Below are 19,948 nucleotides of genomic sequence, written 5' to 3'. Positions count from 1 at the left end.
TACGTTTTATATAAAACGCAGTAATAAACCGCACTTTACCTGGAAGCTGATAAGACGTTAAGGTAATGTCGGTATTAAACTGCATTTTATATAATACGCAGTAATAAACCGCGCTTTACCTTAACGTCCCTAACGGCGTTAAGGTAAAACGCGATTCATAGCCGCGTTTTACATTGAATGGTAACTTTGTTTTTGAGAAAATCTCACTTTATACCCATTAATTTCAAACTATTTACCCTTTAATGCCCAGACCCAAACTATTTACTACTCCTACCCATGCGTTCCGAACTATTTACCCGCTTATTCTTTACCTACATTACCTTTGTTTTTTTCTTCCTTTCAAAACCTTCACAAACAAAGGAAATGGAGCAATATTATGGCTGTTTATGAAGGAGAAACAGGTTGAGTACAACGCAGAGGGAATTTTACAAGAAAAGGGAAAGTTCAAGAATGGTTAAAGGCTTTTTGTTAGATTGGATTTAGCCGAGGATTGTGATAAGACTAGCAGATTTATTTTAGTAATTTTTTTTTGTTTTCTTTGGGAACATAAATGTCTGAATTGGTGGCTCGGACTGGTCGGCATCAGCAGCGATATGAGGCTGGTTATCGCCTTATCACCGGGTATTTTCTCGTTTATTTTGGTTTTTGCTAAATTAGGTTTTATTTGGTTTAGAGCAAGTTTGCTGATTGCTGAAGTTTGGTTTCTAAATTTCCTCTATTAGTTATGTAGTTGTTTTTGCTTGCTTTGATTTGTTTTGGTGTTTGCTGAATTGGGTTTTGTCTGTTTTTGGTAAATTTTGTTGAATGTGGGAGTTTGGGTTCAAGTTTCCTCTTTTCTTCTGATTACGGTGCTTTTGATTTCCTCATAATGAGTGAAATTTGGTTGAATGTGGAGCTCCTCTGTGTCACGACCCAGATCCACTACGGGTCGTGATGGCGCCGGACACCGCTGTCAGGCAAGCCAACTAAATCACCAATTAAATTCTCTTTTTATAACTTTGAAAACCTAGGAGTTTTACTTCCATTTTTCATATATAAAACAATTTCTGTTTCAATTCAAATGAAGAAATTAACTATTGATACACATCTTCAAAGAAAACCATCCCAGAACCCGGTGTCACAAGTGCATGAGCAACTACTGATAAGGAAAATAAAATACAAATGTCTGTCCGAAATACAGTGGACAGAGAATCAATAAATAAAGTACTGGAAGGGGACTACTCTAGCTGCGGGTCGTCTCGAACAATGCGGCTCACCAAGTCCCCAAATCATCCGTGCTGCTACCTAAAGTAACATATACCTGTGCAACAAAAAATGCACAGAAGTGTAGTATGAGTACGTAATCAACGTGTACTCAGTGAGTATCCCGCCTAACCTCGAAGAGGTAGAGACGAGATGGTCAACCTGGACACTCACTAGCGGTCCAATAATAATATATTAATTGTGTGGGAAAATCATGGATTCATATAACATATTCTAATTCACAAGGTGTAAAACAGGTAAACACCTTTTAACAATTAGCAAAGGATTCTCAAGATTTTAATTTTCTTCATTTAATGAGTTCATCTCAAGCCATGAAAGGCAATGCCATCATTTAAGATTCCTCATGCATCAATATATAAAAGATNATGCACATATAATGCAAACAATAAAAAAAGTTTTTATTATTTACCGATTGTCATATGTCTATAAAATCAAAAAAAAATAATGTGTCCCACATCCTTTATGCTTTAAAGCAGCCGCTGGCCTCAGGCGCATCCCATCCCGCCCGGAAACACTATCAGAATAATCCTCAGCACGATGCCTCTTTATCGGAGGATGATCTGCGGCATGATCGTCAGTAAGGCTGGCAGGCTCGGTAGAAGGGGCCGTCGGTGCAGCAGTAACCTACAAAATAATGACATATATTAGTATATGAAATATATAATAGTAAAGTAAGGGTTGATTGCATAAAAATAATTAAAATGTCTTACCACGGTCGCATCGGGCTCCTGAATATACTCATCCGTCTCAGGTATGTGAGTGTCACACCTAGTGGCCTCTGCGACGGGCGAGGATGATGGCTTCAAAAAAAAATATGCTTTAGATATTTATGACTAATCAATGAGATAAACACAAAAAATGCTACCTAGTATTGTCATAATATCAGCCAATTTCATTCTTTTAACTAACTGAGAAAAAATTTACAAATTAAGATCAAAGATTGTTGATGTTGGATCATGAAATATTTATCTCGAGTGGGCTGCAATAAGGGCCCGGTGTCATTATGTTAATAAAAAATGGCTTGGCAGCAAATTACTTCTTTTAAATTTGAATACAAATGAAAATGTTAGTCAAAATAGATAAACATGAATTAATTCTAACTCCAACATGATGAAAAAAAGTAAAAGGTCCCGACACGAAAATGATCCAATTTGACCACTGTACATTGCTAACATGAGAAAATGGAAGAATCGAGAATCTCGAGTAACTGGCAAAGCCGCTACAGTAGCTAAAGTAGTGATAAATCCTGTTAATAAGATGGGTCCTATAGAAAGTCCATCTATTCCTAATCTCCAATGGAAATCAAAAAANAAGAAAAATGGGGTTGAAATGAACTCAACCCCGAACTTAAAACATCCTCACTGCCCCAGTCATTTCCGCTTCAGCGGGACCCTGCCCGCTTCCGCGGTTCCGCTTCTGCGGACCGCTTGCCGCTTCTGCGGCTCTCCTCCACACCAGGCCTTCCGCTTCTGCGGTTAGCCAACCGCTTCTGCGGTTCCGCATCAGCGGATCAAGGGCCGCTTTTGCGGTCCTGGCTGCCCTCGCCCTCGTCCGCTTCTGCGACTTCTTCTCCGCTTCTGCGGGGCCGCTTCTGCGGTCCCATTTCTGCAGAAGCGGAAATACCAGATACCAGATCCCTTCAGCTGTTCTTCAACTTCCAAATTTGATCCGTTAACCATCCGGAATCCACCCGAGGCCGCCGGGACCCCAACCAAACATACCAACCAATCCCAAAACACGTTACGGACTGGCTCGAGGCTTCAAATCATATCAAACAACGCTAAAATCATGAATTACGCCCCAATTCAAGCTTTATGAACTTTGAACTTTCCAACTTCTACTTCCGATGTTTAAACCTATCAAATCACGTCCGATTGACCTCAAATTTTGCACACAAGTCATATTTGACATTACGGACCTACTCCAACTTCCGGAATCGGATTCCGACCCCGATATCAAAAAGTTAACCTCCGGTCAAACTTCTCAAAAACCTTCAAATTTCTATCTTTAGCCAAATGGCTCCAAAATGACCTACGGACCTCCGAATTCACTTCCGATCGCGCTTCCAACTCCAGAATCACCATACGGAGCTATACGCAGTCTCGGAATACCAAACGGACATTGATAACATTAAAATGCACTTCAAACCAAACTTATGAAATTTCTTCTAAAATGCTAACTTCCACAATAGGCGCCAAAATGCTCCCGGGTTATCCAAAACTTGAACCGGGCATATGCCCAAGTCCGGAATCATCATACGAACCTGCTGGAACCTTCAGATCCTGATTACGAGGTCGTTTACTCAAAAATCCAATCCTAGTTCATTCTTCCAACTGCAAGCTTCCCAAATGACAATTCTCTTTCTAAATCAACTCTGAACTTCCCGGAACTTAATTCCGACCACGCGTACAAGTCATAATACTCGAAATGAAGTTGTTCATGGCCTCCGACTGCTGAACGGAGTGCTAGGACTCAAAACAACCGGTCGGGTCGTTACACTCTGAGACCTAGCTGTCTTCCTTGTTTGGCCATATTATGAGGATTGATTGAGAGAAACGTGCAAAAGAATGTTGCTATTCTTTTTTTCTTTCTTCACCTTTGTGTAATTGATTGTGAATTTATAAAGATGATGTTTGGGTTTGGATTTGTGTGATAGAGGTGAGAGTCGTTGTAACAGTGGAAGTTCTTTCTTATGCTTGTTTTGCTTGTTTCCAAGAACTATAAAGACCTTGTGAAAATGTGATGGGCATTGTTCATTCTAGGTTGCTTCTTTGGATTTTTGACTTGATTTGTCGTTATTAATAATAGATGGATCGGTACCAGAAGGTGGAAAAGCCAAGAGTAGAAACATCCATTGATGCAAATGAGATTCGTATCACCAGCCAAGGCCGTATGAGAAGCTATATTACCTTTCTACATTGAGAATTTGGACGAGGGCACAACTTTAAGTTACCCCTAGTAGGTAGTTGATGACTCTATAGGAGCAGAGAAATTTGGGTGAAGACCCAAGATTAAAGAAGGCTTGGTCTTAATTTTAGTAACTTCAGATCCTTGAATTATTTTCTTGTTTGCTATTTCTTGACTTACTTGTAATTTGTTCTTACAAAATTGTTCTTCCATTTCCCTTATATCCTTCTTCAAAAAGAAATTAGATCTGCTTATCTGAGAAGTTGAGCTCTGGCTAGTTTCAATTCTGCTCCACTTTTTCTTGATTATTCTTTCCCTAGCTCTTGCTCTTGCCTTGGCTTAAAATTTTATTTTGTAGATTTCTTATTTGATTCAAAGTGGGTGTTGTTAAATATTTCTTATAATACCTTCTGGAAGTTCATGCTGAAATTTGATAGCATTTGGAGCTGATTTGAGGTGATTGAGTTGGAAATTTCAGCTGAAAATTGAAAAAGAACATAGCTACCCAACAGTATACTGCTACGGTATACAATATGCTGTAGGAGTATATAGCTATACTGCAACAGTATACTATTATAGTTTACAATATACTGCAACGGTATACTGTAATAATCAAAGAAGAACACAGTTACCTAACAGTATACCGCTACAGTATACAATATACTATAGGAGTATATAGTTATACTGCAACAGTATACTGTTATAGTATATAATATATTATTATAATATACTGTAATAATATGCAATATACTATAACAGTATGCTGTAAAAGTATACAATATACTATAATAATATACTTATTACCCGTAAATTCACTTGCCTTTTCCCTTTTAATTTGTTTTAAACTTTTACCCAGCGTGAGGGGCAAATTGAAAATGCAATATATATATATATATATATATANACCGAAGTCGGTCGGTATATATATATATATATATATATATATATATATATATATATATTATATTGTATACTATAATATAATATATATATATATATATATATATTATAGTATGCTATATAATGTAACAATATACTCTTACAATTAGATCCTTTTAGAATTTTTTGAAATTTTTATTGACAACTGATATTATTTCAGTTTAATAATTGAATTAAAAAAAATTTTACCTCTCTGCGTACAATTATATATACCTTGTTGGTATAGCTATATACTATACTGGTATCATATGTTAGTTATTTTTTGATTGTATTAGCTACATTTAATTGGTACACAATTTTATTTTTCTTTAGTAATAGTATAAAAAAAAGAATAATAAAAAATAGTGAAAACGGTAAATGAAATTAGATTATGAAGATAAAAAGAATATAAAAAAAGAAGTTAAATGAAATTAGAAAAGGAAAAAAGAAAAAAATAAGAAGAAAACGAGAAAAAAGAAAAGGAGAAAAGAAAAAAANGATCCTTTTAGAATTTTTTGAAATTTTTATTGATAACTGATATTATTTCAGTTTAATAATTGAATTAAATTTTTTTAAACTCTTTGCGTACAATTGTATACCCTGTTGGTATAGCTATATACTATACTAGTATCATATGTTAGTTAATATTTTTTGGTTATATTAGCTACATTTAATTGGTACACAATTTAATTTTTCTTTAGTAATAATATAAAAAAAAAGAATAATAAAAAATAGTGAAAACAGTAAATGAAATTAGATTATGAAGTGAAAAAGAATATATAAAAAAAAGAAGTTAAATGAAATTAGAAAAGGAAAAAAGAAAAAAATAAGAAGAAAACTAGAAAAAAGAAAAGGAGAAAAGAAAAAAAAGAAGCATAGAAATAAAAAAGAATTGGAGAATAAAGAAAAAATTCCCCTCAAACACTATTATGGGTAGGAAATGTAATTAGTTTATGGGTAGAAAAATAAATGGGTAGACAAGGGTAAATAGTTTTGTTTTGTGGGTAACTGTGTCAAAACCCCTTTTTTTTCCACCTAAAAAAGTATTTTGAGTCCAAAAGAACCACATTTCGGTTCCGGACTCTTACCATATGTACGTACATGGCTCGTCTTTTAGAGCAGATCTATCTCCTAATTGACTCACGGCTGAGTCTGGAACTAAAATGTGGTTCATTTTGACTCAAGTGACCAAAATGTGTGAGAGAAAAAAAGAGTTAACAAAATATATATAGCGTCTTTTTAAAAAACGCTATACTTTAACGGCCATTTGGCCAGTTAAGTATAACGTCTTTTAAAAAGACGCTATATATATAGAGTTTTTTACTAAAACGCTACATATATATTAAGTGGGCCCCCAAATAATTCTTCTTTGTTAACTGACATTACAATAATTCAACTGGATATAGCGTTTTTTTAAAAAATGCTATACCTCTAATATTTGCACCCCCGGGCAGATTTTTGCCTTATTTAAAGAGGTGAAGTATTTTGTAAAAATCCATTCATAAACGTATTCAAGTGTTCTGAAATTTTTCTTTGTTAAGTTATTTTGCATTTTGTCATAATGTCTGAAGAGCAAAAAATTGGGGTTTCACTGTATTGGGGGTGAGGTTATGGTGGCGAATAACTCAGTAAGCTATAGTTTATCTCCACAGTGTCATGTTAAGTTGCCACCTACAATGGAGTATGTGGTATCGTTGTTATGTAATAAAATGAGTGTGAGCAAACATTCGGTGAATCTTAAAATAATCGGAAGACCGTATTCTGTGATTCCACAAGGGGTTGCTTGTTACGCTGAGTTTAACATCGAAGACGATGAAAGTCTGAGAGATTTTTTGGGGACTCCGGATGAATACAGAGAATTTTTTGTGATAAAATTGTTGGAAATTTACGTCAAGGTTGAAGACGTTCGCGATAATGAGGTTGCACAAAATAGGAAAATACCTCAATCATCGGGTGGTTATCTTGGAGCTATTTTAGCCGAACAGGTTCCGGCTGAAAGAGTTTGGCCGGATCTAAAATTATCTCCACGGGCGAATGAGGAGCGAGGAAATAATTTCTCCCCTGGTATACATAATCCCCAAGTCGAGTGGTAAGCTTCAATTATCCTTTGTGTTACGATGTATATTTTTGTGTATTGTATTTGTATTAACACTCATATATTCCACAAGGGGTACCGACCAGATATGAATTTTTCAAGTTATGAACCAAGGCTAGTTGGAATATGCCTAGTTTTGGTGTGTTTGATCATGGTGGTCCATCCAGGAGTCAGCATCAACAAGATAATGTGCATCATGGGATATCAACACATTATGATTTGTAAGTAAATATATAAAGTTATATGTATTGTTTGAACCAATTTCAGTAACTCATTATTTCTTTGGTTGTGCAGTGAAAACGAGCGACTTGATGGTCCTGTCCTCACTCAATTGCCCGTAAATGATGGATTTACTCGGGATTTGGCAGATGCGCAGAGTCAGGAAGATAATAGTGATTATGACAACAATGCCAATGAGTCTGGAGATGACACACCCTTTAGTGACGAGGGTGATGATGAGGAGGAAGAGAATGCCGAACCTGATTTGACGAGGGAGCATGCTCCACCTCCCGTTAGATCAAGAGTGTACGAGTCCCACGTGCCGTTTCATTCAAGGCGTATTCCATACCTTGATCATTTGCCAAGTACGCCAGATGTAGATGCCCTCACAAGGGATATTGACGAAATTCGGACAGCAATGTGGGATGAATATAGACCAACAATGCTGTCAAAGGGCATGTTTTTTGGTCCGATGTGCTATTGTGACAATGTGCTATTGTGTCAAACGATGTATGATGAACTCATGTTGGTCCAATGGTCATGTTGGACGCAGATACTGGATGTGTGTAAATAGGTTTGGAGGCAATGATGGAAATTATTGCGATTTTGAGGAATGGTATGATGAACCCATTGAGCGGGAATGCTAGGAAAAATCTTTGCAGTATATTTGGAATATGAATTGTGAATACCGACGTTATGAGTCAGAAATGAAACGAGAAATTGCAGAATTGCAGGAGAAACTAAAAGAGGCGGAAGAAGAAAAAAATAAGCTGGAAGAGAAATTTAAGTGGTTGGAGCAGAGAATACTAGGCGGTAATGACTAACCAATGACATGTATGTGTTTATTGTAGTATTTTATCTTTATGTTTTCTGTGTCTTGTATTTTTATTTGTTGTACTGAATTTAAATTATGTTAAGTTGCTATGTTTGTGTTTGTGTTGTAGTATTAAAATAACGAAGAACCGAAAAAATAAGAACATAATGCACATATAATGCAAACAATAAAAAAAGTTTTTATTATTTACCGATTGTCATATGTCTATAAAATCAAAAAAAAATAATGTGTCCCACATCCTTTATGCTTTAAAGCAGCCGCTGGCCTCAGGCGCATCCCATCCCGCCCGGAAACACTATCAGAATAATCCTCAGCACGATGCCTCTTTATCGGAGGATGATCTGCGGCATGATCGTCAGTAAGGCTGGCAGGCTCGGTAGAAGGGGCCGTCGGTGCAGCAGTAACCTACAAAATAATGACATATATTAGTATATGAAATATATAATAGTAAAGTAAGGGTTGATTGCATAAAAATAATTAAAATGTCTTACCACGGTCGCATCGGGCTCCTGAATATACTCATCCGTCTCAGGTATGTGAGTGTCACACCTAGTGGCCTCTGCGACGGGCGAGGATGATGGCTTCAAAAAAAAATATGCTTTAGATATTTATGACTAATCAATGAGATAAACACAAAAAATGCTACCTAGTATTGTCATAATATCAGCCAATTTCATTCTTTTAACTAACTGAGAAAAAATTTACAAATTAAGATCAAAGATTGTTGATGTTGGATCATGAAATATTTATCTCGAGTGGGCTGCAATAAGGGCCCGGTGTCATTATGTTAATAAAAAATGGCTTGGCAGCAAATTACTTCTTTTAAATTTGAATACAAATGAAAATGTTAGTCAAAATAGATAAACATGAATTAATTCTAACTCCAACATGATGAAAAAAAGTAAAAGGTCCCGACACGAAAATGATCCAATTTGACCACTGTACATTGCTAACATGAGAAAATGGAAGAATCGAGAATCTCGAGTAACTGGCAAAGCCGCTACAGTAGCTAAAGTAGTGATAAATCCTGTTAATAAAATGGGTCCTATAGAAAGTCCATCTATTCCTAATCTCCAATGGAAATCAAAAAAATTGATCTATTTATAATACTCCACTAGTTGGATTAATGGATCATCCGATTGGAAATGATAACAAAATTCATAAGTCGTTAGAAGGAGTTCTAAAATACATATACATATGGTATACCACCTAATTATCCTATTTTCTTTATGGGGAAGAAAGAAAATTAAGGAACCCGCAAATATTAGAAACACTACATTTATTGTTAACCAAGGAAAATAATTCGTAGTAAAGACAAGATACACTTGGACCATAAAAACCCGTGCTCAAAATATTTTGATTTTCGAGCACAGGTTTGTCGGTAAAAAGAATTAAATGGATTCAAGTAGAGTTTTCTCGAACGTACCAATAAGATAGACCCCTACTGCGAGTTGTTTCATGCCATAAATAAACTCGGACACTCAAAAAATCTGTTGGATAGGCGGATTCACATCTCTTACAACCAACACAGTCCTCTGTTCGTAGAGCAGAAGCAATTTGTTTACCCTTACAACCGTGCCAAGGTATCATTTCTAATACATCGGTGGGGCTTCATGTTTGAGTTCTTTACAGGTCCGCACAATTACTGCTCTGACTACTTCTGATCTTTCTAGGGGCATATTTGGTACGGCTTCTTTGATCACAATAAAAATAACGTCACCATCTCGTATGATAATCACCCACTCTTGAAACGACACTCAACGGACCTTTTAACCTTCTAAAAACCTTATTGGGCTTTGGATTGATCCAAAAACGACTTTTTTGTGCAACCTAGTGTATGTTCATAGAAGTTATTACATGGAGCTCTTTAATAATACCTAGAAGATTTTAATTACTCTATTCCAAATCACGCGAGTAGCCATTAGACATTACTAAGAGACATCCCCGCTATATATATTTAGTGATTCGAGGGTTGAAAATCGAGCGTTTCCTGGTTCAAAAATGCCGAATCTCGTCTCAATCATCATTTGTCAGGACTCATTTCCAATCAGAGGATCCATTAATCCAACTAGTGGAGGATTAAAAATGGATCAATTTTTTTTATTTCCATTGGAGATTAGGAATAGATGGTGAAACAAGCATTTCCACAACTTTACCATCCAGTCAATTCTGTTCCACTTAATCAGGAATGCGGACACAAGTGGTGTATGGCTGCCGTCAGCTCATGCCGTAAGGTGTTGGGTTAAGTCCCGCAACGAGAGCAACCCTCGTATTTAGTTGCCATCGTTGAGTTTGGAACCCTGAACAGAGTGATAAGCCGGAGGAAGGTGAGGATGGCGTCAAGTCATCATGCCCCTTATGCCCTGGGTGACACACTTGCTACAATGGCCGAGACAAAGGGTCGCGATCCCGCGAGGGTGAGCTAACCCCAAAAACCCGTCCTCAGTTCGGATTGCAGGCTGCAACTCGCCTGCATGAAGCCGGAATCGCTAGTAATCACTGGTCAGCCATACGGCGGTGAATTCATTTCCGGGCCTTGTACACACCGCCCTTCACACTGTGGGAGCTGGCCATGCGTCGTTACCTTAACCGCAAGGAGGGGGATGCCGAAGGCAGAGCTAGTGACTGGATGAACAAGACATACTTCTTTTTATTGCTTGACGTAAAACGGATAGTGGATTTGTTTCTGTCTTTTGTTGAATCTTTTTCACGGCTCGATAGATAATTGATAAGCCAATGATTTTTTTTTCGTGTTTCTAAATACAGTTAACCAACATGTTAACTAATCGATTACGATAAATTGGATCGGATTTTGCTGTTTTTTTCTGCAGTACCTCGACGTGACATGAGCGTGAAAGGGGTTCAAGAATCAGTTTTCTTTTTATAAGGGCTAAAATCACTTATTTGGGCTTTTTTACCCCATATTGTAGGGTGTATCTCGAAAGATATGAAATATCTCCCTCCAAGCCGTACATACGACTTTCATCGAATACGGCTTTCTGAGCAAATATAGGTTCAATCAAGATTTGTTTCTTCGGAGTGTCCAAGGCAAGCATCGAAAAAATCATATTTTCATACAATATCCTAATTGAATTATATGTAATGATCATAAATTAAGTTGAATTCTATATCTTCTTACCAATCCAATTGGATTTTTTCTAAACGGAGCCTGGATACTTCATTTTCTTAGTCCTACCAAGCCAGATTGGATTTCACTTGACCGTCAACGGTTCCATTGCGTGTGCTCGGGGTAGAAGTTTTACTTTCTACCACATCGTTTCAAACGAAGTTTTACCATAACATTCCTCTAAGAACCGGTATAGAATTGATACAATTATGGAATCATGAATAGTCATTGGTTGGGCTGATGTATAAATACCATAATCTATACTTTGTTCTATATCTATATACTATAGATATAGACTCCTCGTAAACCTTATTGGAAAACCCGTTGTCGGACTTGATTAATTGCCCTTTGTTGTTCAAACTTGAAATGAAAGTCGCTTTTTCGGATTTATTCTTCGTCACACTGTTGGAACAAAACAAAAATACTGGATGCAACGATATTGAAATATTTGGTACATGATGCCACGATCTGATAGATATACATCGGAATCTACAATCTACTTAAAATAATATAGATATATAATCTAGATAGAAATTAATGATGAAATTAATCTTTGATGTGGAATCAAAGAAAGATAATAAATGGCTCTTATGGTGTGACTTGGAAGAAAGGTTTCTCTGTAGATGAAAGGAATAACAATTTATTCCTATAGAAAATCTAGTAAAAATAAGATTTAGTCGGAAATATCGACAAATTCTTGTGGAATCCAAAACAAAAAAATGAAATTAAAAAAAAAATCAACTGCTCCAATTTCATCTCTATCGTATTTTAAATCAGAATAGCAGATATAGTCATGATTCAATAGGTCAGGTCCACTTACTTTTTCTTTTATTGATTTCTAATCTTTCGAATGGATTTGGAAGGCGATTCGATTTCATACTAATGTAGTAGTATAGGAACTATTCCGATTTCGGTGAAGTTTCTACTTTACGAATATGATTTTTTTGGGCTGACTTAGATGTCTCGTATTTCTCGATAAAGTGATTCGATTGATGGGATTTGGTATGAGATCGATGATCTCGATGAGATTGATATTCCAACCGCATATGTCTTTCTCCTACCAATAGGAAAGAAAAAAGAAATCAATTTACCGTAACAGAAAATCATCTCGTATCAACCGAAGCTACCGCGAAGGCTATGAACTTAGAAATGGAGAGCAATTTGAAGAAATGAACGACTTAAATTGCTTTTTCTCTCTGCTTGAGTTTTTTTTACTATCGTCCAACCGTTACTGAGGCTTTTGCTTCTATTCAATACATAATGACTGAATCCAACTTTGGTTGGTTAATCCGATCAGTTCATCGATGGTCGGCAAGTATGATGGTCCTAATGATGATCCTGCATGTATTTCCTATGTATCTCATCGGCAGATTTAAAAAACCTCGCGAATTGACTTGGGTTACGGGTGTGGTTCTAGCCATTATGAATTTGGAGATAGACTCAATCGAAATTGAAAGGATGAATCAAACCCAATAAAAAGGGAAGAAGGATTAGGATTTCTTTGACTTTTAGGAAAAATTAAAGAAAACAGATGCCTTTTATGAGATTACTCATAGACCTTACATATTGGAATTGTCACGCCCCGATCCCGGGGGTGAGACCGGCACCCAGTGCCTCATCTATCCTTGTGTACCACTTGCGACTAAGAGACTCTGAACATGTAATGTCATACTTTGGCCATGGGCCACATTACAAGATAAGGTGTGATGCAACATATAAAACTGAAAAGAGAGTAACGCTGACTAAATGTCAACATAAAGCTGGGCCGGCAAGGCCGCCATAATTACTACAACTGACAAGCCAACAACATATACGTACAGGGCTTACAAGCCCAACATACTACACCAACCGACAAGATATGTCTACAAGCCTCTACTGGCAGATGTATCGTGATCGGAACAGGGCCCCGACCTACCCATAACCTATCTACATATATGCACAAGATGTTACACCAAACTTCTAGACCCGGCAACTCCGAAGGACGGGGAGCTTACCGATAAAGCTAAACTCGGGCAAACACCTACTGTAACGACTCGGCCGGTCGTTTTTTTGGAATTTACGCCCCGATCCGCCATTAACTTCTTCCCCTAAGTTCATTTCTGCTATTTTGGTTTGCCGGGACGTTCGGTGTTGGGATTCGGAGTGTTTTGGGACACTTAGTCCCTAAATGAGAGCTTGAGAGTTGAAAAATGGTTCGTAATCGGAACAGTGTGAAGACGACCTCAGAATGAAAATCTGATGGTTCCGTTAGCTCCGTTAGGTGATTTCGGGGTTGGGAGCATGTTCGAAATGTATTTTGGAAGTCCGTAGCTCATTTAGGCTTGAAATGCCGGAGTTTGTATTTTTGAAGTTTCCGGTCCGATAGTGAGTTTTTGATCCGAGGGTCAGATTGGAATTCCGGAAGTTACAGTAGTTCCGTCATGTCATTTGGGATGTGTGTGCAAAATTTCAGGTCATTCGGACGAGGTTTGGTTAGGTTTTTGATCGAAAGCGTGTTTGGTTGGAATTTGAGGTTCTTAGACTTGAATCTCTGATTAATTTGGGTTTCCGGCGTTGTTTTAGGTGTTTTAAGGATTGGTACAAGTTCTAATAAGGTATTAGGTGGTATTGGTGCTTTGGTTGAGGTCCCGGGGGCCTCGGGATGATTTCGGGTGGTTGAAAGAACATTTTGAAGTTGAATGAATTGCTGAAGGTTCTGTCATCTGGTATTTTCGCTTCTGCGGCTTGGGAAGCGCAGAAGCGGAGCCGCAGAAGCGGCTAGACCACCGCAGGAGCGAAATTCGAGTGCTTCTTCAGTTTCCACAGGTGCAGAAGTTTAACCGCAGAAGCGGTTGCGCACCTGCGAGATGGTAGTCGCAGATGCGGTCTTTGGAACTTTGTTTGAAACCGCAGAAGCGGTAATGAATCCGCATAAGCGGCAACCGCAGGTGCGGTGAAGGGCCGCAGAAGCGGAAATCTTGACTTTAATGAAGAACCGCTGAAGCGGCTCGTGGTCCGCAGAAGCGGTCCCTTGTCCGCAGAAGCGGAAACCCCTGGACAGAAATAGAGATGTCGAGGGTTTGAGTTCATAAGTTGCAAAAATCAATGAGAGCTCGGTTTAAGGCGATTTTGAGTGGGATTTGAAGTGAAGATCACTGGGTAACGTTTCTTTGGTCCCTTCTTGTTATATTTCATCATTTTATAGTTAAATACACCATTGAAATTCGAATTTAGGATCAAAAATTGGAAGAAACTTCATAGACCTAATTATTGAGTTTTGAGTGGGCAATTGACCTCCGATTTGGGAGATTTTTATATGGTTAGACTCGTGAGAGTACAAGGGTTCTGAAAATGTGAAAATTATTCGATTCCCAGATGTTGGCTGGAGGGGCGTTTTGGTCATTTTACCTATTTTTGCGCCCTAGCTGTAAATTTAATAGTGGAATCAGTTGTTTGCAATATTACTTACGATATGTAATTGAATTGAATAGATTTGGGCTATTTGGAGTCGGATACTCTTGGCAAAAGTTTAATTTCGAGTTGATTTTGGTGCCGATTCGAGGTAAGTGGCTTGTCTAACCTTGTGTGGGGGACCTTTCCCCTTAGGATATGATATGTGATAATTGAGTGCCTTGTACGTGAGGTGACGAGTGCATACTTGAGCTAATTATTGAAAAATCCGGTTTTTACTTAAGATATTGAGACTGAGCTTCTTTCATATTTGCTTTATTCTACTTGCAACTATGACCTGTGTTAGATTAGGAGAGCATGTTTAGTTGTTTTAACTTGCCTACTTGCTTAAGTTGCCTTGACTGTACTACGTGAAGCATGCTAGGCTAGTACTACCTGATGTTTGTCTTTTGTACTTCATTTCTGAATATCTTCTGGCTGTGGTTGCGCATTTACATTGGGACTACGGATGTGGGATTCCGGTAGCTCCCCCCCTTGTTTGTTTACTTTGGGACTGCGGGTTCGATTCCCGATATATCCCCCTGCACATTTACTTTGGGACTGCGGGTTAGATTCCCGATAGATCCCCCTGTACATTTACTTTAGGACTGCGGGTTAGATTCCCGATAGATCCCCCTGCACATTGATAGTTGGACTACGGGACGGTATCCCGGGAGATCCTTCAGATATACACATATGATGTACTACGGGACGGTATCCCGGGAGATCCACTGGACAGTTGAGAAAAGGGCTACAGGACGGTATCCTGGGAGACCCTCATTGTTATCATTGATATTGAGCTGTATTTATTCTGTGTTTACTCTGTTCTTTTGTAGTTGTTATTGCCTCGTTGACCTGCCTTATCTCGCTGCTGTACTCATTATTTCTGTCATATTTTCATACTGTTAATTATCATTATTATATTTTGCCTCAGTAGGGCCCTGACCTTCCTCGTCACTACCCAACCGAGGTTAGGATTGGCACTTACTGAGTACCGCTGTGGTGTACTCATGCCCTTCCTGCGCATGTTTTTCGTTTTGCAGATCCAGGTACCTCTTCTCAGGCGCACTATCCTTGAGGCGAGGAGATATACGGAGAATTCGAGGTATATCTCCAGCGTCCGCAGACCGAAGAGTCTTCATCCTTATTCTAGTTGTAGAGTTGTTATCCTATCATACTCTTGATGTAGATATTCTGGAGATTAGAGTACTTATGGTAATTCTATTAGCCTGTGTTTCCCGTGAGTTTCCGGGTTTTGGGATTGAGTTGTAGACTTCCGCATATCTTTAGAGTTGTATAGGCCGGGCGGTCTTATATTCAGTTGTTACTTTCCATATGTTCAGTTTTAATTGATTATTCCTCAAGTTGAATTGTTATTTCCGCACTGTTAGGCTTACCTAGTTATAGGAACTAGGTGCCATCACGACATGTTCATGGAGGGTGAACGGGGGTCGTGACAAGTTGGTATCAGAGCTCTAGGTTCATAGGAGTCACGGAACACAGGCCGGTTTATTGGAGTCTCGTTGATCGGTATGGAGACGTCTGTACTTATCTACGAGAGGCTATGTAACTGTTTAGGAGAAATCTTCATTTCATTTGAACTCCTTGTCGTGCGATATTTCGAACATCAATTCTAAACTTCTAACTTCTATTCACAGATGGTGAGGACACGTGCTACTCGTGACGATCAGGCACCTGCGCCCCCTCCTGCAGCCGTCAGAGGCCGGGGCCGGGGGAGAGGTCGAGGACGCGCACGTGGTGCAGCCAGAGCACCTGCGCGAGCTGCCGTCGAGGTACCACCAGCAGATTCAGCCGGAGCCCAGGCACCTGGCACAACCTACTACTGCCACTACTACTCCAGCGCTCCAGGAGACTTTGGCTCAGTTCATGAGCATGTACACCACCTTGGCTCAGGCGGGGTTGCTTCCCATTGCTGCAGCCACATCCCGGGCCGGGGGAGGAGCACAGACTCCCGCCTTCCGCACTCCTGAGAAGCGAGTGCAGGTTGAGCAGGCTCCCGAGATTATTCCGGCACCGCCTGCAGCGCCAGTTCAGCCCGAGGATGGGTCAGCTGCTTCAGAGGACGAGCAGCGCAGACTTGAGAGGTTCAAGAAGTATGATCCCCCAGTGTTCAGTGGATTAGCATCACATGATGCCTTGGGATTTCTAGAGGAGTGTCATCGTATTCTTTGCACTATGGGCATAGTAGAGTCCAGCGGGGTTTCTTTTACTGTTTTTCAGCTTCGGGGAGCCGCCTATGACTGGTGGCGCACTTATGAGATAGACAGTCCAGTCGAGGCTGCTTCACTGACTTGGACCCAGTTCTCGGACATGTTATGAGAGAGTTTGTTCCCCAGAGCCTCAGAGATTCATGGCGCGCAGAGTTTGAGCACTTGCGCCAGGGTGCTATGACAGTTTCAGAGTATGCCATCCGTTATACCAGGTTGGCCAGGCACGCACCGGCTTTGGTTGCTACAGTTCGAGAGAGAGTTCGCAGGTTCATTGAGGGCCTTATTCCACCCATCAGGTCTAGCATGGCTCGAGAGTTAGAGATGGACATTCCTTATCAGCAGGTAGTGGGCATTGCTAGGAGGATTGAGGGTATGCTCGCTAGGGAGCGAGGAGAGAGGGAGGCCAAGAGGTCTCGAGAGTCGGGTCCTTACTCTGGTGCCCGTATCCCATTAGCAGGTCGTTATGGTAGGGGTTATGTGGGTCGCCCTGTACATTCAGCTCTTCCAGCAGCCGGCAGTACTCCAGCTCCACCTCCACCTCAGGAGCCTTATTATGTACCTCCAATTTCTAGCGCGCCTCCTGCGTGGGGTGCTTCCAGAGGTCAGCCCAGCAGGCCTAGTCCCAGCCAGTCACAGCCACCGCGTCCTCCTAGAGCTTTTTTTGAGTGTGGTGATACACGCCACATGGTTAGGGACTGCCCCAGACTTGGTAGGGGTGCATCTTCACAGACTGCTCAGCCGCAGCGTGCTCCACAGAGTTCTCAGGCCATGATCACAGCTCCAGCAGCTACCCCACCTGCCCAGCCGGCTAGGGGTGGAGGTCGGGGAGATAGAGGTCGCCCTCGAGAGAGGGGCCGGGCCAGATATTATGCTATTCCTGCTCGTACTGAGGCTGTTGCCTCCGACTCCGTCATTACAGGTATTATTCTGGTTTGTCACAAAGAGGCATCGGTTCTATTCGATCCGGGCTCTACTTACTCTTATGTGTCTTCTTACTTTGCTCCTCATTTGGGTGTGCCTCGAGATTCTTTGAGTGCCCCCGTTTATGTTTCTACTCCTGTGGGAGATTCTCTTGTTGTGGACCGCGTTTATCGGTCATGTTTGGTTACTATTCGTGGTTTTGAGACCAGAGCAGACTTATTATTACTCGGTATGGTGGATTTTGACATTATTTTGGGCATGGACTGGTTGTCGCCCCATTTTGCTATTCTTGATTGTCACGCCAAGACCGTGACACTGGCTGTGCCAGGTATTCCGCGTGTTGAGTGGAGTGGTACTTTAGATCACACTCCCAGTAGAGTTATCTCTTTTCTTAAAGCTCAGCGCATGGTTGAGAAGGGGTGTGCCGCGTATTTGGCTTATGTAAGAGATGTTAGTGTTGATACCCCTTCTGTTGACTCAGTTCCAGTGGTACGGGATTATCCCGATGTGTTTTCAGCTGATCTTCCGGGCATGCCGCCTGATAGAGACATTGATTTTGGCATTGATTTGTTGCCGGGCACTCAGCCCATTTCCATTCCTCCGTATCGTATGCTCCTCCTGAGTTGAAGGAGTTGAAGGATCAGTTGCAGGAATTGCTTGGTAAGGGTTTTATTCGACCCAGTATTTCACCGTGGGGTGCTCCTGTTTTGTTTGTAAAGAAAAAGGATGGTTCTATGCGCATGTGTATTGACTACCGCCAGTTGAACAAGGTTACAGTGAAGAACCGTTATCCTTTGCCTCGCATTGATGATCTGTTTGACCAGCTTCAGGGCGCACAGGTGTTTTCTACGATTGACTTGCGCTCATGTTACCATCAGTTGAAGATTCGGAAGCCAGATATCCCGAAGACTGCCTTCAAGACTCGATATGGCCATTACGAGTTCCTTGTCATGTCATTTGGGATGACCAATGCCCCTGTAGCTTTCATGCATTTGATGCACAGTGTGTTCAGGCCATATCTTGACTCGTTCGTGATTGTTTTTATTGATGATATTCTGGTGTATTCCCGGAGCCGGGAAGATCATGAGCAGCACTTGAGGACCGTGCTTCAGACCTTGAGGGAGAAGAAATTATATGCAAAGTTCTCAAAATGTGAGTTTTGGCTGAGTTCTGTGGCATTCCTAGGCCATGTAATTTCTAGCGAGGGTATTCGGGTGGATCCGAGGAAGGTAGAGGCCGTGCAGAGTTGGCCCAGGCCGTCCTCAGCTATAGAGATTCGCAGTTTCCTTGGCCTGGCGGGTTACTACCGTCGTTTTGTGGAGGGATTTTCATCGATTGCTGCCCCTATGACTAGATTGACCCAGAAGGGTGCCCTATTTCAGTGGACAGAGGAGTGTGAGGCGAGCTTTCAAAAGCTCAAGACAGCTTTGACTACAGCCCCTATCTTGATGTTGCCTACCGGTTCGGGGTCTTATACTGTCTATTGTGACGCCTCGAGAGTTGGCCTTGGAGCAGTTTTGATGCAGGACGGTAGGGTGATTGCCTACGCGTCCAGACAGTTGAAGGTACATGAAAAGATTACCCTGTCCACGACCTTGAGTTAGCTTCCATTGTTCATGCCTTGAAGATCTGGCGTCATTACCTATATGGTGTGCCTTGTGAGATCTATACTGATCATCGGAGTTTGCAGCACTTGCTCAAGCAAAAGGATCTCAATATGCGTCAGAGGAGGTGATTAGAGCTGCTGAAGGATTATGACATCACTATCCTATATCACCCGGGCAAGGCCAATGTGGTGGCGGATGCCTTGAGTCGCCGGGCGGAGAGTTTGGGGAGTTTGGCATATTTACCAGCTTCAGAGAGGCCTATGGCGATGGATGTTCAGGCCTTAGCCAGCCAGTTCGTGAGATTGGATCTTTCGGAGCCCAGTCGGGTTCTAGCCTGTGTGGTTTCCCGGTCTTCCCTATTTGACCGTATCAGGGAGCGGCAGTATGATGACCCTC

At 40.6% G+C, this 19,948-nt stretch overlaps 1 protein-coding gene across 1 annotated transcript in view; it reads right to left on the bottom strand.

The window, feature by feature from the left end:
• LOC109231654 (nascent polypeptide-associated complex subunit alpha, muscle-specific form-like) overlaps window positions 1,687-19,948 on the bottom strand; it is a 48,222-nt gene continuing 29,960 nt past the window's right edge. The window contains exons 6-9 of the mRNA XM_019397300.1: window positions 8,729-8,818; window positions 8,496-8,642; window positions 1,974-2,063; window positions 1,687-1,887 (exon numbers count right to left, since the gene is read on the bottom strand). Of these exons, the coding sequence (XP_019252845.1) occupies window positions 1,687-1,887; window positions 1,974-2,063; window positions 8,496-8,642; window positions 8,729-8,818 (528 nt within the window). The remainder of the gene's footprint in view (window positions 1,888-1,973; window positions 2,064-8,495; window positions 8,643-8,728; window positions 8,819-19,948) is intronic.

This window comes from Nicotiana attenuata, chromosome 8 (assembly GCF_001879085.1).
Source record: "Nicotiana attenuata strain UT chromosome 8, NIATTr2, whole genome shotgun sequence".
NCBI classification, from domain to species: domain Eukaryota; kingdom Viridiplantae; phylum Streptophyta; class Magnoliopsida; order Solanales; family Solanaceae; genus Nicotiana; species Nicotiana attenuata.
This window is presented reverse-complemented; position numbering and strand designations above follow the sequence as displayed.